The sequence below is a fragment of the Squalius cephalus genome (genome assembly GCF_949319135.1).
Source record: "Squalius cephalus genome assembly, chromosome: 12".
Lineage (NCBI taxonomy): Eukaryota > Metazoa > Chordata > Actinopteri > Cypriniformes > Leuciscidae > Squalius > Squalius cephalus.
In genome coordinates this window covers 7,656,239-7,681,057 of record NC_137133.1, presented here as the reverse complement: position 1 = coordinate 7,681,057, position 24,819 = coordinate 7,656,239, and the positions used below count along the sequence as shown (strand labels likewise).

At 37.9% G+C, this 24,819-nt stretch overlaps 2 protein-coding genes across 2 annotated transcripts in view; one reads left to right on the top strand and one right to left on the bottom strand.

Moving 5' to 3' along the window:
* The first annotated feature begins 644 nt into the window (after positions 1 to 644).
* ubr7 (ubiquitin protein ligase E3 component n-recognin 7) lies at positions 645 to 9,428 on the top strand. Its single transcript, XM_079887325.1, has 11 exons — positions 645 to 1,150; positions 1,516 to 1,649; positions 2,859 to 2,919; positions 3,008 to 3,103; positions 4,168 to 4,221; positions 4,346 to 4,451; positions 6,469 to 6,584; positions 7,032 to 7,223; positions 7,808 to 7,988; positions 8,122 to 8,183; positions 8,263 to 9,428. The coding sequence occupies exons 1-11, from the start codon at positions 1,019 to 1,021 to the stop codon at positions 8,353 to 8,355; spliced, it is 1,227 nt and encodes a 408-aa protein (XP_079743451.1). The 5' UTR covers positions 645 to 1,018; the 3' UTR covers positions 8,356 to 9,428.
* A 5,017-nt stretch (positions 9,429 to 14,445) lies between these two features.
* btbd7 (BTB (POZ) domain containing 7) overlaps positions 14,446 to 24,819 on the bottom strand; it is a 58,007-nt gene continuing 47,633 nt past the window's right edge. The window contains exons 5-11 of the mRNA XM_079887323.1: positions 24,294 to 24,369; positions 22,502 to 22,662; positions 21,505 to 21,648; positions 21,041 to 21,230; positions 20,319 to 20,497; positions 19,262 to 19,669; positions 14,446 to 16,149 (exon numbers count right to left, since the gene is read on the bottom strand). Coding sequence (XP_079743449.1) covers positions 15,493 to 16,149; positions 19,262 to 19,669; positions 20,319 to 20,497; positions 21,041 to 21,230; positions 21,505 to 21,648; positions 22,502 to 22,662; positions 24,294 to 24,369 — 1,815 coding nt within the window. The 3' untranslated portion in view covers positions 14,446 to 15,492. The remainder of the gene's footprint in view (positions 16,150 to 19,261; positions 19,670 to 20,318; positions 20,498 to 21,040; positions 21,231 to 21,504; positions 21,649 to 22,501; positions 22,663 to 24,293; positions 24,370 to 24,819) is intronic.

Genomic DNA, 24,819 nt, shown 5'->3' with positions numbered 1-24,819 from the left:
ATGGAGAAACGAAACGCTTAGGCCTGGATTTACAGACAGGGCTTAGATTAAGCCAGGGTTAGGCCTTAGTTTAATTAGGAAATCTAAGTAGCTTTTTTAACATGCCTTAGAAAAATAAATTTAAAAAACTGGTGTGCATCTTGAAACAATACAATGTACTGACATATTTTACTATGGGTCAGTTCAAGTTGCTTTCAGTTAAAACAGCTCAAATATGCATTTTAGTCTTCATTTCATTAATCAACACAGAAAATATAAAAATGGAATAGAATCTAAAATAGAATAGATATAAAACAGAAGCTAGGCTAAATTGCAACTTTCTGCAAAAAATAATTATATCAGCAATTACACCCTTTTAAAAAGCTAATATATTTCACATATACACTTGGCCATCTAAATAAAAGAAGCAAATCTCTTTGTGTGTGCACATTCACGGAAACCATTTAAAAAACGTTCAGATGGATAGGGTTAAGAAACGCCCTTTCAGGTTTTAAGACTACAGACTGAAGCACAAGTAAACCCTATGTGACTGTATTTTAGACATAGGCACAAGCCTCCAAAAATCACACACCCATATGTATAAGAGACTATTAATAATAAGTGGACATGGCAACACTGATTTACCCTTTGAACCCTGACCCATCGAATTGGCTTCGCGAAAATTCAAAATGTTCCTGTTTATCCAGAATCATTGAGATTATGTGGTATAATGTGTTAATACACGTTAGTGAGAAAAAATAACTATATACTGTTTATATTCCTGCAACTCTCCCGCCAAAACATCATGTATTTGCATAAACCGGAAGCAGCATTGGTTTTGTTATTGTCACAGTTAATCCCTATAAATTCTTGAGGTTATGTCAAACCGCTTGACACGTTCACACATCTTTCCTTTTTTAATATTATAGTGGACTCTCAGTCGCAAATAAAATCTCGTTGACAGGTCAGTTAGTTCGTGTCTCGTTTCGTGCCCTGGAACAGGAACTGGAAAGATTTTTTTGCGCTCGTCTCTTCAAGGATGGCGGCAAATGATGGAGCGGAGGAGGCTACTGTATCTCTGGTGGACGTCCTAGAGGAGGATGAAGAACTGGAGAACGAAGCCTCCGCGGTTCTGGGAGGGAGTGATTCAGAGAAATGCTCGTATCCAGAGGTTTGACGTGTTATATGAATACAGCCTTCTCGTATAATATTGTTTTTAGCACGCTGATTATAACTTGACCCAGGCTTTTTCATCTTACTGATTAACGTTATTCTTATAAAGTGTTATAAAGTGGATTGTTTTGGTTTGGGGTTAGCGTAATACCTTAATTCTTATGCTTAATTCGTCGATGCAGCGTCTATTTGTTTGTAAATAAACCTTATTGCATGAACACATAGTAGCAGGAATAAGAATCCTTTTTTAGTACAGTTAAACATCTAACAGTAGTTGTCAGCAGATGCTCTACATTCATATTCATAGGATGAAAATAAGCTACATGTCCTAAAAACAAGGTGATTTTCTTTTTGTCCTCACAGGGGCATGTGAAGCGTCAGGCTCTGTATGCCTGCAACACCTGTACACCAAAGGGAGGAGAGCCAGCTGGCGTGTGTCTGGCATGTTCCTACAAGTGCCATGAAGGCCATGACCTTTTTGAGCTGTATACTAAGAGGTGAATATTGTTACAATAACCAGATGTAATTTTTACTGGTGCTCTAACCCATTTAAGCAAAGCTGAAATGCTTAGTTTGACATTTTTATTCATAATATTTTTTGTCATTATGGCTGTGAGATTATTTAGCAGTTCACATATTTGTCACTGGCAGCATCTTAGGCAATGTGAGTGAAACCGAGACCTGTCACAAGAAAAATAGGTTTAAATTCAGCAAGAAATCAAAATGGACAATTCTTGTTTTTTATGTAATGTTGCAGTAATTATTATAAATGAATTATGCACATTATTATTATTTTTTTTAAATGAATGTGCACCTCATAATATTTAATCAAATAAACTTTGATTAAAGGCAGTCACTCACATGAGATCACAGCAAAGGATCCAATCAATTCCTAATGGACAAAATCAAGTCCTGCCCTACATTTTCTTTCTTGTTTGAGAAGCCGTTTCACTTAGCCTGGCAAGCCAGAGATGTTAGATCTGGCAACTCACCATAGACACGGCTCAATCCGAGGGGCGGGATAAACGGTTGTCTTCCAAATTCCCTCTGCACGCAATAGGATAGCGCTACAACCAACCAGAGCGTTTTCCCACCAGCGGAGCTAGTAGATTAAACTTTTGCCGTATCTGGTCGGCAAAACTACGAACACATCTTTCTTAAGAATGACTTAAGTGCTATTCTTTGTTCTTTTCTCAAAGAAAAGCTTAACCTAAAGTCCTCCAGAGTCGCGGCCAAAGCCGATTCGAAAGACCGCTGTTCGCCAGCAGCAGCCGCCATTCTTTATTTTCAAGTAGCAGGGAACCGTCGCAACTCTGTCGTCATTATGTTAAGCCCGCCCACTGACTCTATACACGATTTGATTGGCCTGACTAGAGTTTGTTTTTTCCATCTCGAAAGTCAACGGAGAGTTGCTAGACTACCCTGGCTGCAAAATACATTTTGCTGCCGCTAGGGTGCGTCTAGATTTCTAGGCTACGTTTCACTCGGATATATGTCACAATAAAGAAGTAAAGACAGCTTGCGTTTCATGCTGACTTTAATGCAAGGAAAATTCCACATGGAGATCTGGAGAAAATAAAATGAAGCATCAAGTTTTCTTAATAGACAGTTTGGAATTAATTGCGCACAGACCTACTTTAAATCACTTGCAGAGGTGATGTTATGCGGAAGCTGCATTCATTATGTAAACGTTATTAATATTACAGGAATTTTCGATGTGACTGTGGAAACGACAAGTTTGGGGAAATGGAGTGCAAGCTATTTGCGGTAAGTTATGTTTTACCATTAGTTTGAGTTTGTGTCTTTCAGTTTTAACTGTAGTGATGGTGATTATTTAAGATTTTCTGTTATGCAGGATAAGGAGAAAGTGAATTCAGGGAACAAATACAGCCACAATTTTTTTGGCTTGTATTGCACATGTGACAGACCCTACCCAGATCCAGAAGACGAGGTAATGTGCATTTTAGTTTGAGTTCCTTTCTATAATATTTCTCTGTCACCTATAGTTCTGTTGTCTGATCATATACTGCATTGCATACTTTTTAAAATGATTAATCTGTATTCCAATTGAATTCTGCTTGTAACTGTACTGTATGTTTGGAGTAGGCGTGTCGGTTTTACAGGTGTTACTCTCTGTTCAGGCGTACACTGATGACTTTAAAGGGATACTTCACCGTTTTTTCATATTAAACTATGTTATTCCTTTAACTAAGACAAGTTGATACATACCTCTCTCTGGCGCGCGGCGACACTTTGATAGCACTTAGCTTAGCCTAGTTCATTCATTAGGGACCAAACAGAGATGAAGTCATACATTATAGTTATCCTTTTTACCCGCTTAGAAAAGCGCCACGTTTTATTTTGTGTCACCATACTTGGTCGTGTAACTACTCGTGTAACTGTATTTAAATAGGGAAAACGTGGAGGTGTTTGGTCGCTTCTAACTTCATCTCTGTTTGGACCCTAATGAATGAACTGGGCTAAGCTAAGTGCTATCATAGTGTCGCCACGCGCCAGAGCGATTGAGTGCATGCACTGAGACGAAAGAGGTATGTATCAGCTCATCTTAGTTAAGGGAATAACATAGTTTAATATGAAAAAACGGTGAAGTATCCCTTTAAGCAACAGCTACTGCAAGTAAACAGTTAACTGTCGTAGCCAAAGACCAATAAAGCTGGTTTGCGTTCAAAAGCTATAGCGCTATAGATTGTGGCTCTCTGATGACAAGAAGCTAAATTTAACACATGCCTAAATTTGATGTAAGCTTAATTCATATATTTCAGCAAGAAACTGTTTAATTTACAAACTTTTATTTTGAAATGTTAGTCAACTACATTAGTTAAAAGTCCCTTTTTGGAGGTACCGCCCACTTCGGCAGTTTACACCCCATTTTGGATTTCTCTGGCCTGCAGCTATATTTACTTCCTGATGTCCTCAAATCATAGGCCTATACACTGAGTATATTTTATTCAGATTATATACATGTACAAATTTAGAGTGAATTTCTCTCTCCAGGTTGCAGATGAGATGATCCAGTGTATCGTGTGTGAGGACTGGCTCCATGGTCGGGTTAGTTTCAAATCATATTGTACTCTGGCAGGACCTGAACATGGTTTAGTGTGTGTGTGTGTAGATAAGGAACATAACTTATTCTGGTGAAATGTCCTAAAACATCTATGTGTGTCTCTATCAGCATTTAGGCTGTGTAGTGCCAGACTGTGTGGAACTACAAGAGATGATCTGCGAGTCATGCATGAATAAAACACCTTTCCTTTGGAGCTATGCTGCACATATTGCAGGTAATGTTATACCTTTATCTGCTGCCATTTTGCATTTACAGATATTTAGTATGACTGCAAAGTTTTGTTTTTTTAAAGGGAGAGAATCTAAATGTACACTACCGTTCAACATTTGGATTAAGATTATTTATTTTTTTATTAATACTTTTGTTCAGCAAGGACACATTAAATTAATCAAAAGTGATAGTAAAGACATTTACAATGTTACAAAAGATTTCTATTTCAAATAAATGCTCTTCTTTTTAATTTTCTATTCATTGAAAGATCCTGAAAAAAACACATCACAGTTTCCACAAAAATATTAGCAGCACAACTGTATTCAACGTAGATAATAATAATCAGCATATTAGAATGATTTCTGAAGAATCATGTGACAAGGCTGCTTAAATTTTTTCTTTGCCATCACAATAATAAATTACATTTTAACCCTCATAAGGTCTTCGTTTCCTGTTTACAAATCTGGTCTTTGGGGTCTATATGACCCCAACAATTGATAGAGAAATTGGACAAAAAATATACATTTTTAATTATACAAATAATATATGTTTTTTTTTGTTTACTTCTCATCTATTCATTAATGCTGTGTTTTGGGGGATATGAAGTACTTTTTTACCTATTTACTGCAAAATTCCTCAACTACACCATTAGCATACATATGAAATATAGTTTTTTTATGAAAAAAACACATTAATGATGATCAAATTTAACTATGAGTTGTTTCTGGATATTGATCTAGGTGTTAGATGCATAATTCTGCCATCTGCTGGTTAGATGTTTTTTTGTAGCTAATATAGTTTTAGCCACAAAGTGTAATTACCATATACTTCCAGCAGAGGCCCCATAGAGATCCATTCATTTTTCTGGATGTGACTTAATGCTCTTATAATAGCTTTTTTATGAATTACATATTTAAACATTGACAAAATACTGATTTAATGTATTTTAAAAAGTTTAGAATTTTTTTTTTTGTTGTTTGAGGTCTTTTGAAGTGTCTTATTATTGCAATAATTCTATATATATTTGCAATAATATCGTTATTGTTTGTCTCTCTGTGTGTATTTGATCTGTGTGTAGTCATGTTCTTTCCACGTTGCATTTGTGCTCTCATACCATACCTTCATTTATGTGTGAATTTTTTTAGATTTATGCAGAAATTATTGATTTTATTTCACAATTTCAGTAAAAATGCTCTCTATTGCAGTCACACCCTTTCTCTGTCTATGTGTGTATTTGTGTCTGTGTCTGTGTGGGCGCATATGTGTCTGTGATAATGTTCATTCCACATTACATTAGTGCTCTAGTACCAGGCCTTCATTTATGTGTGAGAATTTTCAGATTTATGCTGGAATTATTGATTTTATTTGTCAATTTCTATAAAAATGCTTTCTTTTGGAGTCAGACCTGTGTGTGTGTTTGTGTGCGCGAACATGTGTGTGTGCAAGTGGTCATGTTTGTTCCACATTTCATTTGTGCTCTAGTACCAGGACTTCATTGTGGTATTGAAATTTTCAGATTTATTCTGGATTTATATTTTTTTTTTGACAAATGAAAAATAAAAAACATTTTTTCTTCGATTTTCCCATTCATTTCAATGTGGGGTCATATTGACCCCAAGGGACAGATTTGTGACTTTTTTTTTTACATACCTTTAGAACGACCGAATCAAGCCCAGTTTTTTTCTGTGTGTATAGATAGATAATGTAGGAAAAGTCACCAAATTTTATTCCACTGAGATGAAGGGAACCATTTTTTTTTATTAAAGAAAAGTCGCTTGGGGTCATATAGACCCCAAGGACCAATTGAGGGTTAAAATATCTAAAAATAGGAAACAATAACATTTCACAATATTTTTTAATCAAATAAATGCAGCATAGATGGACTTTAAAAAATATGTAAAAAATCATATCGACCCCAAACTTTTGACCAGTAGTGTACATTAACATATCATTTGTCAGTTAGCATCTTTCTCTAAACATTTATGCATTTGTGACGGCTTATTTTGTCTTGTTTGCATCAGTTACACCCATAACAAAAGTAAGCCCATGTAAAGGAGAAGGGGACGTGAAGGTGGAGGTAGAAAATGATGAAGAGAAGATAAAAAACGAGAACCTGAAGAACCCTGTAGATGAGAAGGTACTCGCTCTCTGCTGTGTAATGGCTGTCGGCTGATTCATGAAATGGCAACTCTTCCGTTCATTCCTGTTCGGTCTGTTTTACTGCTGACAGCCTAACTTAAATCTTTAAACAACAGATATGCAGTGAACAAGTGTTTCAAGATACTAGATGCACTAAAGATTTAAAGCCGTTTTAGACACAGTTTTGCCTTTGTCTCACCACAAGATGGCGGTAGTTATCAGAAAGAGTGTTTTCATTGGGGAATTAACACATCTCATGCGTCATCTGTCTCAAGCCATGATTTGAAGGAATCAAGCCAAATTGAATTTACACCACATTGTTTTGTTGCTGTTAGATATTATGCCAACCCAGCTGTATGACTGGGGAATATGAAATTATTTGAACATCTACACAGCAAGAGAGGAACGAGTGATCAAGATTTGATGACCTTCTCTCTGCTGACAGGTGCAGGTCAACGGGACATCCGCCTGTAAGCGTAAACACCCGGAGGAAGCTGAAGGTTCCTCAGAGGAGGGCTCGTGCTCCGGCTGCAGGCTGAGAGAGATGAAGGCTTCGGGGAGGAGCCGGGCTCCTCAGGGTGCCGTGTTCTGGCCGTCTGCCTGGCGCACCAAACTCTGCACCTGCCCTGACTGCAAGGTACAGCTCAAACACACCCATTACAGTCCACATTTACTTAATGATGCTGAAAATTCAGCTTTGCCATCATAGAGAGAGAGGAAAAAAAAAAATTATATATAAATATATTAGGGCTGTCAAACGATTAATCGCATCCAAAATAAAAGCTTGTGTTTACATAATATATGTGTGTGTATGGAGTATAATTATTTTCTATATATAAATACACACACATGCATATATATTTAAGAAAAATGTGTTATTTATATATAAAATATTTATATATAATATAAATTATATATAATATAAATATGTATATACATGCAAATATTTCTTAAATGTATACATGCATGTGTGTGTATTTATATATAGAAAATAATTATACACCGTACACACACATAGATTATGTAAAAACAAACTTTTATTTTGGATGCGATTAATCGCGATTAATCGTTTGACAGCCCTAATATATATATATATATTTTTTTCTATATTTTTAACCATATTAATAGATAGATAGATAAAGTTGTATATACTGTTTTTTGAGAATAAGGAGGATATCTTATTTGTTCCTGGTCTCATGTTAATTGGCTTTGTTTGCTTAGATCCTCTATGCTGACACAGGAGTGTCTTTCCTCACGGATGAGATGGACACCGTCCTGGCGTATGAGAACAAGGGCAAGTCCACAGAACAGGCTGAACAAGCGGGTGGAGCCGAGGGTCGTGACCCCTTGATGTCGGCCTTAAACAACCTGAATCGGGTTCAGCAGCTGGAGATCATCCATGGTTAGTCGGGTTTACTGGCAACTTTATCTGTTTTTTTCTGTGAAAGCAAAACGAATTCATGATGTGAGATTTAAAATTGAACTACTCCCAATATACTATCAATTCAATTCATTCCCATTACATTTTTCCTCAGAATATAATGACATGAAGACAGAACTGAAGGACTATCTGCAGAGATTTGCAGCAGAAGGAAAGGTAGGCTTTCAATATTTATATTTTTAACGTGTTGTTTGTACAATCTAGTGTTAAATTCCTCCTCTCTCTCCTTGTTTAGGTGGTGACACCTGAGGACATCCGCCAGTTTTTTGAACAGCAGCAAAGCCGCAAGAGACGAAGAGCCAACGCAGACCAGTACTACTGCAGTTAAACCGTCTCTCACGCTGACACTTCAAGCATACCAGCTACATCCAACTTTACATGTTTCTTTTTCTCCAGCTTTTTTCCAAGGCCATTCCTGGTTTTATAAAATAAACATGCCGTTTAAATTCAGGCCCTCATAAGCTTGTATGATTTTGACCTTGTATATTAGTGATGTATGACAGGTTCTGTGTTCCCAAAGATATAGCTGTAATACTTTTCCTGTAATCCTGCCATTCCAAATAGGGGGTTGAATTTGCAATAACGTTCAGCTCAACATGTCACGATTGGCTCTCAGTGCCCAGAAAGATGCATTATGGAAAGGTTTAAAACAATGGATGTATGGAAAGGCACTTCTATAATGTCATAAAACAGCAATTGCAGTCAATCCTCAGGAGCTCTCTCTTTTAAGCAATTTAAAATGGTGTCGTTACATACTGAAAAAGGCTATTAGGAAAGTCACAATCACATGACTGCATTCAGTATTAATTGTTCTGAAGAGATGGCTAATATTCACATTCATGTATGTCAGGGTAAATAGTGCTACAGCCTATTGGATAAAATCTGTTTAGGAAACACAAACCTATGTGCTTTTTCAGGTTATTCATTTCAGTGATCTAGTAACCCTTTTTATTTGATCTTGTTTTAACCTGTTTCATGTGTAGATTCTGTTACTTTTTAATGTCCTACCTTTGAGAAATAAACATGGTAATACATTTGGGCCCTGTGATGTATGTCTCCGTTTATCCCAGAAACTCTCCATTAGGGTGAAATAGCCTCCATTTGCACAAAAACGAGATCTAGTTGAACGAGTCAGTAAAGCCTCTAGGATTTCTAAATTGAATTTAACGTTTTGTTAATAACCAATCAAGCTTTACACACCATTTCAAAAGGGTAAAACTAATCAAGTCCACTAGATTAATAAAGAAAATCATAAAATGCATATGTATATTCTGTAGGGTGAAAACCATTTGTGCACTGTTAAAATTTAATCGAGTTTGAGAGATTTCACGTGTAACAAAATGTTATTGTGATTAAGATGTAATTTAACAAATGTAATTAAATAGTTTAAAAAAGTTAGTTTAAAATTGTCCATAAACTTCATGGCTGTGGAGTTTTGTTTAGAGTTTTGAATTGTGTTTAGACTGTTTTCTAAAGGTCATTGCAGGAGACTGCAGATATGAAGGGTTGATTCGCATTCATTTTACTAAATTTCTATCAATTTCATGTGTCACACTTTATTAAGAGTCTGTGGTGTTATACTGATAACTCAGAATTTTTTTAATTTTCATATTTTCATCTAAATTTTGATAAATACAGTCTTATTAATATTTCTAAAATGGCAGCCTCCATTTTAGAAAAGTCTAGATTAGTGCTAATTTGCATGTGATGTTACAGTCTTCAATGGTAACACCACAGACAACTATTCTCCCTGGGTGGAAATAGGGGCAAAGATGAAAAATTAAACACTTTTTTAAGAACTGTAATTTTCTTCATTTTCTAATATTTCTACTAATTTTAGAACAAACTAGAAATTTACTTCAAATACTGGTACCACAGGCATAAGTGGTGGTCATTAGTATTTAATTTTGATTTATATTATTATTATTTTAAATCAAGCTTTAATTTGACTGGATATAGCATATGTTAAATACATAGCAATAGATTTTATTTATCTTAAAAAACTAGATTTTTTTTTTTCTTCTAATTTTGCGTCTCGTTTGCCACCGCAATTGAAAACCCTGTTCCTGTATCATGAGGGAGCGAGTCCCTGCAGCGATAGTCATTTACATGAACGCGCCCAAACAATGTCCTTATAAGGGCTTTTCACACAACCTCTCTTTTCTAGCTTGTTATCTCTCATGCTCGCGTAGAGCTTCCATTTCAACTAAAGCCAAACATTTAGTTCTCAAAACTAGTTAAAACACAATCAGGCCAACGTGTTTCGGTAGGCTACCTCTGAAATTATTAACATTTCTAAATCAACTTTATATATAGCTTGATAAATTACGTCCAAAAGTATGTGATTTTGCATAAGTGTGGCTTCAGTTGGTTCTAAGTTTAAACGTTAATGTCAGTACGAGATGAATTATGACTTCTGCATGAAAATGTTTGAATGCACAGTGTTAATGAATGGAGACCCAGTGTATAACCCTCCCACTTCCCACTAATGGCAAGGTGTTACTGCTTATCAGGCAGGTCGAATGAATGAAAAAAAAATAATGAAAAAAACACCACACACAAGCATTATAACTCAAAACTATTTATTTCCAAGACATTAGTCACCTAATTGCAGAGTAAAGTTCATAACTACACCGGCCAAAGAAAAGAATAGAAAAATAGACACTTTCCACAACTCCACAAAAGAATGCTTTTTTTTGTATGTGTGTGTGTGTGTGTGTATATATATATACATACACACAAATATATGTACACACACACACAGTCTCAAATAGATATCGCATGTTTTATATATATTTATAAAAACTTTACACTTTACATACAACAAAACACCATATTTCTGAGGCCTGTGATCAAAGGTACCAAAAATCTTGAAAAATATTTTTTTTTGAAGAAAAAAAGAAAGACAAAATAAACATTATGCACACTAAGCGTTGGCTACAGTATTACAAAGAGACGGTTTAACAGAGGTTTGTAGAAAGGGCTTGCATAAGACAAAAGGGGTGTGGAGGAAGCCCAGCCTCAGGCAGGGAAGGCACTAAATCGTCTCCATAAGAGAGATAGCACAAGAGAGAACCTGGAGATCTTGACTTGTAAGTCTTCAAACACAACTTCCCTTGCCCCTCACACATCCAAAAACACAAACCTTCGGTTCAGGTCAGCCTTGCGGCACTTTGGAGATAAATAACGCAACGCCATGCAAATATACTAAAAGGATTAGGAATGAATGTTTAAGAAAAATGACTCAGCTGTGAATCTAGAACTGAATAAACAGACACTTCAGTCAAAAATAAATCAATAGAGCCGACAGAGGGCACTATTCCACAACAAGTGTTACACATCAAAATTTAGTGCAATGGGTACCTTCATCTGTTTTAGCTTTTATTCCTTGGTTTAAGATGGCCAACGAACCCAGTCATTTCAGACAATGACAATTTGACGTCAAACAATGGCTAGTTTGAGTTCTACAACACAGACTAAACAATGATTCAAGCTTCTCATCTGGGAGCTCAAATGCATTTCCAATCCATTCTCTTAACAGTCTCTCAGGCAAGCAGCCCACAAACCAGACTGAACCCAAATGACAATAAATAGCATTTGTGATAGAAATGTATTAATTATGAGGTCAGTGTGCATCTCAAACGTGAAATAATACCTTCAACTGTGTGCATTGACTTTTGCAGCAATCAGAACCCACCCTCAAAATGATCTGATTGGTGTTTTAGAACATGAAATAAATGACTTCTCAGCATCTTCAAAATGGCCTGAGTATAGCAGAGGCGAAGGTGATCTAAGGAGTTTTCCTAAGCTCCCCCTTAAGATTAAGGCATGGCTGGGTCTATACGGGACTAGATCGCTGGGAACGGCACTGACGTCAAGAAATAATGTTCTCCGCTGGCAGGAAAACCTCTGAGTAGCAGCAGTAGGCCTAAATATCCATCTGTCGATTTTGGGTCACGGTTACGCAGCGAATGCGATTCACTAGAATGACATGACAAACCTCAGATCTCCTCTAGGCTGCCTCCAAGTGCCAATTACTCAATGCTTAGAGTTACAGGTAACAGTCACCTAAAAAAATAGCAAACTAAAAATGCAACTGTTACATAAAAAAAAAAAAAACGAGAAATGCCATACCGAGAAGTCTTTGCTCATCAGACCTCGGATGACCCAATTCAAAATGGCATTGGTACACAGTTCAAAAATACTGAGTTACAAACCAGAAACACTGAGGATTTAAATGACTGCACTTTTGACAAGAGCTTGCGGCACATCAAGAGGAGAACATGCAAACTGCTGGTAAAACAATTCGCATTCCAGGTACATCGAATCGTTATTGTCACGATGACATGAAGCCTGGAGGATCTGCAAGGTAAAATGAAGACACCTGCTCTGTGAAACATTTATTTATTCTGAATAAAAGTGTTAATAAATTGGTTCAACTCCTCCTCTTTTTGCTGCAGAATGAGGTCAGGGAAGGTAGGATTAAGTAGGCTGCGACGCATTGCATTTTGAGAGGATCATCAATTGCTTACTGAAAGCTGAAACTAGTGTATTATCAAGTTTGCTCATATTCCCAAGGAAAGGTTTAACCATGTGCATCAGTGACTGAAGAAGCCTGGCGTAAAGAGAACTGTAGAACTACGTCCTTGACATTAAGAGGAGACGAGCAGCCTCCAACCAATCTCAGTCGACTTCAATTCTCTAAGGAGATCACTTGTACCCCAGCCAGGGTCTATGCTGGATCTATTTTTGGATCTGACCCTCTGAGGCTTTGCGGGATGGCAAACTGGAGCGCTCCCACTCAGGGTTCATGACTCTTTCAGGCTTGACTCAGAGGTGCACTGCAGTAGGAGTCCAGAAGGACCCATTTGTTGCAATGCAACTGCACCAGCCGGCTAACATTTCTGAATAACTAAGAGTAGATGAACAATAACACAAGCTTACCGCCATAACACCTGATTGAGTTCATTATCATGTAAGATGGCACAGTCCTCACTTTCTAAACAAAAATGAGCTGTTATGCTGAATCTAATAAAAAAGCGAGTGTAAAGAAAGGAGGAGAGGAACCTTAGAAATATGCTAGAAAGTGGAGGAAATTAGATTTCTGACTGTTGGTTCTGGTCCCTCAGTGATAAATGTTCAAGGTGAGGCTCTAGAAGTCTAAATAAGTTGATAAGAATATAAAGAAGGAAAATCAAATTGATTGAAGTACATGTTGAGAGAAGCTGGTCAGAGGTAGAAAGTCTCTCTGGCACAGAATACCTTACGTGATTTAAGATGGAGAACTGCGTTACCCAAGGTGAGGTCTTAAGGCCATAACTACAGATACAGCAGTACTAACCAACCCTACATCAACTCTTAAGGCTATCTTTATAGGCCAAAATACCTGGGGAGGGATCAACAAAATCAATCGATGATAAATGTTCCTTCTATGGTCACAGTCATCAAAGAGTCTGTGTGTGAATCTCAAGCCGACAGTTTCAATTCAGCTGACAAGGAGAGACAGAAACCTGGTAAATAAAATGCTTTCGAGATTCAACAAGCAACACAAACATCCTCCCCAACCCATCTTTGGTCTAACTGTGAGTTCTTAAGAGTCAAAAAAAAAAAAAAAACCTCGACCATCCAACCAAACCTCAAGCCTTTTACTAGAGTATAAAACGTTTGAGCACTTTAATCTGACAGTCTCAGTATTTCTCAGTACGTTTGTGCTTTCAACCAACAAAACAGTTCTTGTGCTCCAATGAAAGCACTCAAAGTTAGGAACGTGGGATGGATATGACTGAGGATTGTTTGGATATTCAACAGAGGTCCCACCTGGTCTAATACAACCAGAGATGCTTATATAATAATATTTGAGAGTATGTGAAAATACAGTACCAATACTTGTGGGGAAAGACTATTGTTAATTATCTTGAAGGGATAGTTCACCCAAAAATGCTAATTCTGTCATTATTTACTCACCCTCATGTTGTTCCAAACCTGTACGAGTTTCTGGCTTTCTGCAGAACACAAAATATATTTTGAAGAAAGTCTCAAGGCTTTTTGTTTGTTTGTTTTTCGTCCATACAGTGAAAGTCAATAGGGTCCAAAGTCATAAAGGTTTGGAACAACATGAATGGTGACAAATTACATTTTTGGGTGAACTAGCCTGCATATTTGTGTCAGTATGATAATCGAGAAATATTTGTATTGTAGGGAGAAGAGAGCAAAATAAGTATTTAAAATAAAGGCTGCCTATTGCACAGTTATTATAGAATACAGAATACAGGTATTTCAGATGTTTAAAAAAAGCTTAAAATAAGTCACTTTTATAGATAGGGTGTGCAGCAATGTGTGAGATATTGTTTCTTAAAGTGTTGTGTAACAAATCAAAAGTAAATGCTCTAAATCTTTGTGTACATGACACTTTCTAAGATTTCTCTTTTTTTTTTTTGCAAAGCCTGTTCATGACATCATAATTATTGGTCGTCTGCTGACAGAACTAGCGCAGAAAAGCTAATGAACGTCTGCTGTCCCACCAAACTAGAGGACTGAGGATGTGGCGTGAGGTTGGTTTGATTGAGATTCCTGTACATTTCTGGAGGACGAGGCTGATAATGATCAACCCGCTTTTGCCATCTCTCAGGAATGCCAGTAACTGCAGCCTTGGAAAGAGAATCTGAATGCAAAAGAAGGTGCCAAATTTTTGTTTGAGAGGACAGATAGCTTTTAAAGTTAAATACACTAGAATGAATCTGCAGATCTGAGTTGTGAAACACGGTAAAACAAAGCTCCATTCACATTAAATGGTGCATCTGTGCCATTGTTATGCCTGATAAGTTGCCTCATAGGGGACAGGGGATTTCATTTGTTTTCCCTTTTATGTTCCATCTCGGCTCTTAAATTGCACAGGCTAATGTAAAAGCCGGCAAATGCAGCGGATTACACAAGCTATTACTGCCACTCTGTCCTCAAAAGGAGGAGGAGCCGTTTTTCAAGGACTAGACAAAGTAATGAGTTTGCAACTTATTGCCTTCATATTTTTTAAATTTACTCCTAAGGAACAAAATCTGTGCATCTAGATAAATATATATTTTCTCCAGTCATCCTAGTATGTTCAAGGAAATGAAAGTAAATAAAATATACTGTGATATCTGTACATTAATATGCAGCATGTGAGGAAAATATGAGACCCATAATGAATCAGACTAAGCCAATTTTGACCTCTTTTCAGGGTGCACACAACCAAACCAAGCTCTCCTCACTCTATACTAGGTTTCAAACCTATCTGGAGCGGTTTAAGTGACATCTCCCTTTAGCATCTCTCATCAGAAAAGCAGCCACTCACGTAGCTTATGGGCGTTCATCACTTCAAGATACTGTTGTCCCTCGAAAGAATACAAAGTGCAGGACTGCTGGTGCCTCACCTGTTTGCTTACAAGTAGCATTTAAATTAGTCCTCAGTCTCTTTTTTAATCAGGGGTCAGAGAGCAGACTTCCTGTAGGGGTAGTCGGGTTTGTTGGGTGACCTGCGGTCTCGGGCCCCCAACCCTCCCTCGTCCCCAGTCCCTACATTCGGCCCTAAGCCCAGCCCAATTCCCTCTGGAGCAGGCCGGCGGCCTGTGGGCCATTCCTCATACTGTTCTGTGGAGGGGCCGAGCCCACAAGTGAGGTCCGACTCATTTACGGGCCGTGACCTCTGCACGGCTTGCACAATGCCCCCTTGCGAGACAATTGCCAAGTCTAGTCTCTGTGGAGGCTGTTCCAGCACATCCAGGCGGAGGGATTCTGAAGCCTCTGAGTAGGACGGAGGCGGCGCCCCTCCGCCTGCCTGACGGCTGTGGATGTAGAGGTCTGGTCCACAGTAGGGAGGCACGTGGCGGCCCGGGAACTCGTAGAGATCTGGGAAGTCAGGCTGCGGGCCCTCGGGCTTGGGTTCGGCTGCATGCCGCTTGCGGGAGGAGTGCGGGTGACGGCTGGAGTAGCTGTGGGACATGGGAGGAGCAGTAGAAATGTGAGGGTGGGCTTCGTGACTCTCCACCTCCATAGAGACCTCCGGAAGTCGTCGTTCCTTTAGGCTCATTGCCGAAACACCCATGGCAATGTCTGGCATGAACTCGTTGATGACAGGCTCCATGTTCTGCAAGAATAAGTTAAAATACAACTGTTATCTCTAGGGAAGCATGATATAGCAGTATCATATTGGCTAGCATCCATTATTATTAGGGGCCAAGCACCGAAGGTGCGGAGGCACCTATTGTATCCGTTCGCGTTCTTATTATTATTATTCTTCTTCTTCTTCCGCTCTTGGAGTCTATGGCAGCCCATAGAACCGATTGCGGGAAAGTTGTTTTGGTTTGACATTCTGATAGAGGACAGTCCCAACATTAAGTACACCAATTTTGGTGTGTCTAAGTCATTCCCTCTAGCGCCACCACCTGTCCAAAGTTTCACTTTTACTTTGCTAATAACTTTTGAACCGTAAGGCCAATCAGCGAAATCCTTTTTTCCTCTGATTCCTGAGCTCATGCCGATTCGATTGCACCCTATATCGTCATTTTCCGTCATAAAAACATGGCCGCCATTTTGAATTTTCCTAAAAAGGTACTTTTTCGAACTCGTCCTAGACGGTTTGTCCGATTTGCACGAAAATTGAATCGGATCATCTTCAGGCAGTGGTGACAAAAAGTTATTAAAATCTTGTTGATTCGTCAAACCGTTTTCGATAAACGCATGAATACATTTTACGTAGCGCTAGCAAAAACAGTCGTAAGGCTGTATCTCCGCAACGGTTTATCGTATTCAGACCAAACTTGGTACATGTACTCACAAGCATGACCTGAGGCTACATGCTGCGTTTCGGCGCAGCGCCACCTACTGGTCCGGAGATATGAAAAATGGCTATTTTTGCTTATAACTTCTGAACAGTTTGTCCAAAAATCATAAAATTGGTCTCGTTAGATTCAGGGCGACATGCCGAGTCGACTGATATCCAATTTTACCATATCGGCTATTTTGACTGTCGGCCATTTTGAATTATGTGCTAAAATGCTGTATTTTATGAACGCATTAACGAATTGTTACGAAACTTGGTGTGGGTCATCAGCACGATGCCCTGAAGGAGCCTGAGAAGTTTCGAAACAGCGCCACCTAGTGGTGAATTTTTTTTTTCAAATGCTTATAACTTTGGGTGTGGTTGACTTATTTTCAGGAGACTCATCTCTTTAGACTCCTGAATCCTTGCCGAGTCCAACAATACCAAACATGCTAGGTTTCGCCTTACGGTTTGTGTAGCGTTGTGATTTAGCACTTAAAAAACATTAGGCGATATCTTCGAAACCGTTTGTCCGATCGAGACGAAACCACCGTCAGAAGTTTGGAATCATAGCTTGTTAACTAAACGTCAAAGCCCAAATGCGAAAATATTGATGTCTAGAGGTAGTAAATTCCAATTAAAGTCATGTGTCAGTCATTTTTTACGTGTTTTTTCATATAAATGTCTATAACTCCGAAGATAATTGAGATATTTTCACCAAAATCGACACACATATGTATGGGCTCACTCTGAGGACACATAAAAAAAATGGTTGGACTGAGCCTCTTGGTGGCGCTATAATAGAACAAAACATGAAATTCCCATTGACTTCAATACAGTTTTGTGAAATAAAATGCTATACTAAACAAATGCATTGGTGTAATATTACAAAACTCAGAATGTGCCATCTGCACCATCCCCTGAAGGTACCCAACATATTTAGAAACAGCGCCACCTAGTGGTCAAAAGTTATAACAAAATTTCCAAAATTGCTAATAACTTTTGAATAAATTGGCCTATTGTAATGCAACTCATCTTAGTAGATTCCTTGGGTCAAGCTGAGAACATAGATACCAAGTTTACCTTATTTGGCCTAACTTCCTGTCCGCCATCTTGATTTTCATTCAAAACCTACTTTTTCGAACTCCTCCTAGACCGTTTGTCCGATTTTCACCAAAATCGAATCGGATCATCTCCAGACCGTGCCGACTAAAAGTTATGGATTTCGTGTCGATTGACAAAACCGTTTTCGTATAGCGCAGCAGCAAAGTTAAGGCATGATGCTAATAGCACTATTCAGGCTTTATCTCTGCAATTCCTTGACATATTGACACCAAACTTTGTGTGTGTCATTGTCACTTCAATCTGACCACATCACATCAGTTTTGTAACTGCGCCACCTATTGGTCAAAAGTGATAATCCATTAAATCATATTTTTATTTACTGTTTCTCTGATTTTTCAGGCATTTTGCCTATAATCCTTTTTAAATGTCTTTAATTGCTCATTGTCGCAGTTGGTCTGACACTTTCAGCAATGTTGGCATGTCTTGTCATCTGATTGTGCTTGGCCCCGGTAATGGCTGCTTGCAGCTATATTTATTATTATTATTGTTATTATTATTTAATAGGGGTGTAACAATACCCTCATGATGTCGCGATTCGATACATATCACGATACAATATTATTGTGATACTCCAAGACATATGGTAAAAGGTTAACAAAAACTGTTGATTAAAATGCTACATTTGGTGTTACAATGTGGGTGTAAAATGAATAGGCTTGGACTTGGTGCTGGTAACCCAATGCACAGGGACAATAGTGACACCAGAATAAAAATATTCATGCTTCTGAAGCTGAAAACAGAATTATTTTTTTAGACGAATATGCTTGCACTCTTTCACTGACTAGATATATTTAAAATAATGTAGGCCACTTTTGACTGGTAACATAAGACATTTGACATTATCAGGACACAAATATTCCCCCATTGCATTAGTATACATTATATTCAACATTATATATAGTAGTTTAATGTAGTACTGACACTAAAACTCTGTAAAATAGAATTTTTTCATGCACAGTAATTTTCATTTTATACACAATACATATTGTCACCATCTACGATAAATATTGTTGCATTTTTGTATTGTGATATATTGTGACAATATATTACACCCCTATTATTTAATAATAATAATAATAATAATAATAATAATAATACATTTGATTTAATTTACCCTGTGTCAATGTTGTATGTTTAGATGCTAATTTCCCATTTTTTACTTTTAGATTATTTAAAAACACTAATGATTTAATAACACTGTTAAATGTAATTTAAAATATAAAAATGTAAATAAAAATATATAAAAAAAATTGCAAAAAAATAAAATGTATAAAATAGTAATAACAAAGAATAATATATTGGTATTAATCACCATTTGCTTGTCAGGATGAAGATTCCTTCCCCCCTGTGCGTTAGTGCAGTCTGGAGGCAGGGGCTTGACTCCTGGTGGGTAGACTGGGCTGCCCATTTTTGTAGAGGTCTGCCTATGAAGGAGTGCATGATTGCAGGGGTAGGAGAAAGATCTGGAGGGAGGTTGGCTGGGGACCCGTGGTCTCCAGCCTGCTTTAAACTGCTGCTGACCATGGCCCGGGGTGGTCGGAGGATGGTAGGGTGGAGGAGGTGGGGGCAGAGGGGGGTGGAAGCCCACCAGAGCCTCCAGGTCAGTGAACATACTCTCCACAGCTGGTGTACTGTTGACCCGGCAGCGACCTGACTGGCGCAAGGCCAGGACGGGACTCTCGTCTCCAAAACGCTCCTCAGGAAAGAATTTGTGCGGATTCTAAAACACAGCACATATCAATGTAAGGGCATGTTGGTGCTAGACGTGCTTCAAAAACGAGAGTTAATAGGCTGTCTGGTATGCTGAAGAAGTTTTGACTCCTTCCAAGAGTTCCAACATAGGTTCACTGGTCACTTAATGGTGAGAATAACAAGACATCACATTAGTTCAAGGGTTCAGAGCACTTCTAAACCAAGAGCACAGTAACTGGAGAAACATGCTTGTCAAAGCAACATGGAGTGATGCAGAACACACGAAGGCCCGAAAAATACTCTACGCAAGTACGTGAATGCAGTCTTCTTTAAGAAATGAATACTTCTATTAAGGAAGGATGCAATTTGAATTAATTTAGAATGATTTCTGAAGGATCATGTGACACTGAAGACTGGAGTAATGGTTACTGAAAATTCAGCTTTGCCATCAAAGCAATAAATTACATTTTAAAATATATCAAAACAGAAAACAGTTATTTAAAATCCTTTTTTTTTTTTTTTTACAAAATCAGTATGAGTGCCCACAATCCCTAGATAACAAAATTGTATTCATCAGAGGCTGGGATAAAACTAACTGACATGAAAGTCAGAGTGAGATTCACAGTAGCCATAGCAACTTGTCAGTGCCTCCACTCAAACAGGATGTGCTGGGTTACCTGTAGGAGTTCTGCAGCCCCGTCAGGTAGGCCAAACTCTCGGAGCACACGGATCTGCAGCTCGTAACTGACTGTGGCGCCCTCACCACAGTTCAGAGCATACGCTCGCTGCACCTGGTCTGTGTGACGCAGCTCCTGCAGCCTACGGATCATTTCCTTCACTACTGCCAACCTGGGCACTGAAAGACCGGGTGAGAAAAGGAAAACACATGACTTAAGCTAGAATAAATCTGTAAATACAGATGAATAAGTGCATCAATTAATAATATTGCATACCAGGTCATAAATAGAGATTTATAAAAGATGGGTATATTGACAACAAAAAGTTTTTTTTTTTAAATTGGTGTTGAATTTTGTTTTATATAACACCCACAGCAACACAAAGCTTGCCAACATACAAGGCCAATGTTCCCACTCACATTATACATATATATATATAAACACTGAATTGCTTCTTGAAAACAAACTGCAAAATTAACTTGAGAAATCAATGTCTCATGGTTTGATTTATGGGAGTCACAACTACATCTAGATTAGGACAATATAGTTGGCCTCTGTGAAATATCTCTCTAAAATGACTTGATTGTGGTGTTTGTGAGTGATTAATTTGATCAAGTATAAACGAGTATTACAGATATATAGTAGACATAATGATGGGACTGAAATTGTAGATTGGCTAAAACAATGCATCATTACAAGGCATGAATGAGCGCTTAACCCACCTGGTATCTCATTAGCAACCACAGACGGCGGAGCTGTCTGGCTGCCAGCCATTTGCTGGTGGTTGATCATGTGACAGCACTGAGGGACGGCATTGTTCACCATGTAGAGTGTGTCGGGTACATTGGACATACGAACCATGCGCAGCCTAACCAGATCGGTCTGCTCAACCATCATCTCCTCCAGAACCGCCTGGAGGAACACACACACACAAAGTTTGATGCCAGTCATATAATGAAATGGGTAACTAACTAAGGTTATTTTATAAACCAAGTGCCTTTTCAAAATGATTTGATTTTAAGTACAGTCTATAACACTTTAATATATATAATTAAAGAATTAGTGAATAGTTCAATTGTATATTTCTTTCCTCTTTTTTCAATAACTTTTCCCATGTCTTCATCTGTTCATTTTAATGTAGCGGTTAAATATTCTGCTGTATGCGAGGTGAGAAAGTATATCCTACCTTGGCCTCCTCCACATAAGGAGAGAAGAGCCGTGGGCGGACATAAATGCCAGCACTCTTCTGCCGGAGCCAGGCGTTGGCTTTGCCTCCCTCTGCTGTGGGCAGCATGTCAGAGGGAGGGGTGCTGATCAGACCCCTCTTCATCTGTTAAAGGCAGAGGAAATGTCTTTACCGATACGTGACGAGAGCAGTCAAGAAGAGCAATGGTGTATAGGTTTTCTTTATTACAGAATAGTACTGAGAATCAGAATATATACTCATTCATACATCCATCAATATTGACATTTTTATCATTTTTATTCAGAGTGTGCTGTACATAAAAACAATAGTAACAGGTTTCTCATTTGGCTTGTAGTGTTATGACAAATTTCTTATGGAAGATGATGGGTGGTTTCCCCATCATCCTGATTTATATAACACACGTTTTAAAAGGACAAACTATCATTCAAAACTTTGGGGTGTGTAATTTGTTTTAAGGTTTTGAAAGAAGTCTCTTATACCAAGGCTGTGTTTATTTTATCAAACATACAGTAAAACAGTTATATTGTTATACAAGTTGTATATAGTTATATTGTTACAATTTAAAATAACCATTTTTATTTTAATATGTGTAAAATGTTTATTCCTGTGACAGCAAAGCTGAATTTTCAGCAGTCATTACTCCAGTCTTCAGTGTCACATGATCCTTCGGAAATCATTCTGATATGATGATTTGATGCTCAAGAAACATTCCTTATCAATGTTGAAAACAGTTGTGCTGCTTAATAATTTTTATCAGGATTATTTGATGAATAGAAAGTTCAGTTTCTCAGGGACAGGGGCTCAAAATGTAAAAAAGGGGCATCTATCACTACAGACTAATTTCATTATAACAATTACAACAGTATTTATATTGGATGGATGGATGGATGGATGGAATTTTGTGTTTAAATCTAGTGTGACAGCCCCTTAATGTGCCTGTTTAAGCTGTACAAACCAATGACACAAACACACTTACAGTGTCAGAGAGGACCTCACTGTTGGTGGGTAATATGTGCTCAGTTCGGACGAAAGGCAGCAGCGGAGAGAGAATCTCTTTAAGCTCTTCCAGGTCCAGATCCCTTCTTTTCACACCACGTTTATTCACACTATGTGCAGTACCACTTAACAGGTTAGGCTCTGGGGAACACACAGAAACATACAGAGTCACACACAAATATTTAAGTTGGAGGAAAAGGTGGTCCAACTTTTCTAGCCCACAATATAGATTAGACAATGATGGGTGGGAGGGTGTGCACTTCCAGAGGATTAGCGGTATCACTATGCAGCTCCACTGGCTGCTGCTGTGCCCTTGAGCGAGGAATTAAAGCTCCTCTGTTCAAGGGATGCTGCACTGCAATGGACCCTGAATTACTATCTACACCAAATTAGGATCATGTATAAAGACTGTTAATGACAAAATGAAGGTGTATTGTTGCATTGCTGTTTCCCTTTAGAATGTGTTCTGAGGGAAAAGCAATCAAAGATCGTGTTGATGGTTTGGCACCAGCTATAAACATTTAAGACAGTGTTAGTCTGGTATATTTGATTCTGTTGGGTACACAGAGCAAATGCAGACCCAGGTCTGGAGCTGCCAGCCATATGCTACGCTTCTGTACTGCAGAGCACTTGGCCTGATTTCTCAGTGCTGAGCCAGTCAGAGTCATTACTAGACATTAGGAGGATTGGGGAATAAATCATTAGACTGGCATAGTTTAGACCACCATCTATGGCAAGAGGTGAAAACGGGGACAAACTCAGCAGCACAGAAAAAAGTTTGGACCAGAGAAAAGTGTGCGTGTGTGTATGGAGTAGATATGGGATTAAAGGAATAGTCAGGATTACATTTTTTGCATGAACATTACTTTCACTGCAAACCTGTATGGATTTGCTTTTATCCAAGGAACCCATAAGTAGTTTAGCAGAATGTCCAAGCTTCTTTTTTTTTTCATACAACAACTGTGGGATAACAGGCTGTCAAGCTCCGGATATCACCATAAAAGTAATCAATAACTTGTACGCAACACTTCAAGTCATACTGACCACATTCATGATATTTTTGTCTTTTCAGTATAACAGACATGGTCACTATGAACACATGGAATGAGCAATGTAATAATTATTGTAATGAAATATACAGTAGCATTCAAAAGTTTGGGGATAGGAAGGTGTTTTTTTTTTTTTTTAAATTTAAGAAATGAATGTTTCTATTCAGGAAGATCAAATGTGCAATTGATCAAAAGTGACAGTAAAGACATTTACAATTTTACAAAAGATTAGAAATGTTCTGTAATATTATAAATGTCAGTCATTTTTTTTTCCCCAAATAAATGATGTTCTTTTGAACTTTCTATTCAAAGGATCTGACTAAATGTATCATGGTTTCTACAAACATATTAATTTTAAGTTTCAAACACTGATAATTAGAATGTTTCTTGAGGACCAATTCAGCATATTAGAATGATTTCTGAAGGATCATCTGACAGTGAAGACTGGAGTAATGATGCTGAAAATTCAGCTTTGCCATCACAGGAATAAATTACATTTTAAAGTATATTAAAATAGAAAATAATATTGCACTTGATGAGCAGAAGAGACTTTCAAAAGGCATTTTAAAAATTCTTACTGACCCCAAAATTTTGAACGACAGTATATAAATACTTTTGTACAAAAAACCAAAACAACATATAAGGTTTGAAATGAAGGTGAGTAAAAAGATGACAGACTATTCCTTTAATGTGTATCTAGTGACAAATGTCTGTGTGTGATACCTCTATCGGCCATCCTCTTGATGAGCTGGTGTTCGCCCCACTTCACAACATACTTGAGGATGTCCTGTTCACTGGCCTGTGAAGAGGGGAGAAGAACAGTATAAGTTTGTTACTTAATTTAGCCAGCGCTGCAAGGCTGAAGGAAACTGGTGTATGCAAGCTTAAAGGGCATATTGCAGGTTTTATTTTTTTCAAAATTAATATATAACCTTGTATGAAAAAATGAATGCAGGATTTAAAATGGTTTTGCAAGACATAAGGGCACAAATTTAGTAGAAAACATGACAGTTTCCTTGACCGCTTTGAAAAAGTGTTTTTACGCATATTAAAAAAGCATATTAGGTCATGAGAGGGAGTTGTTTGCTGGGCTCTGCGTTTGCTCAGTGCAGAGTAGGTTGGTATTCAGTAGGAGCGGTCCTGATTCAGTGAGTTTTGGTAGTTATTGTATTTAAATTTTCCATCATCATGGTAAATTATTGTGAATTATAGCCTGTCAGGACATCGAGTCCACAGGAAAAAGGACGGT

Excerpts from the sequence above, each read along its gene's own strand:
- ubr7 (XM_079887325.1), top strand. The coding sequence starts at position 1,019 with ATGGCGGCAAATGATGGAGCGGAGGAGGCTACTGTATCTCTGGTGGAC. Across the intron at positions 1,650-2,858 it reads TTTGAGCTGTATACTAAGAG|GAATTTTCGATGTGACTGTG; the intron begins GTGAATATTGTT and ends TTAATATTACAG. Across the intron at positions 7,224-7,807 it reads GCACCTGCCCTGACTGCAAG|ATCCTCTATGCTGACACAGG; the intron begins GTACAGCTCAAA and ends TTGTTTGCTTAG.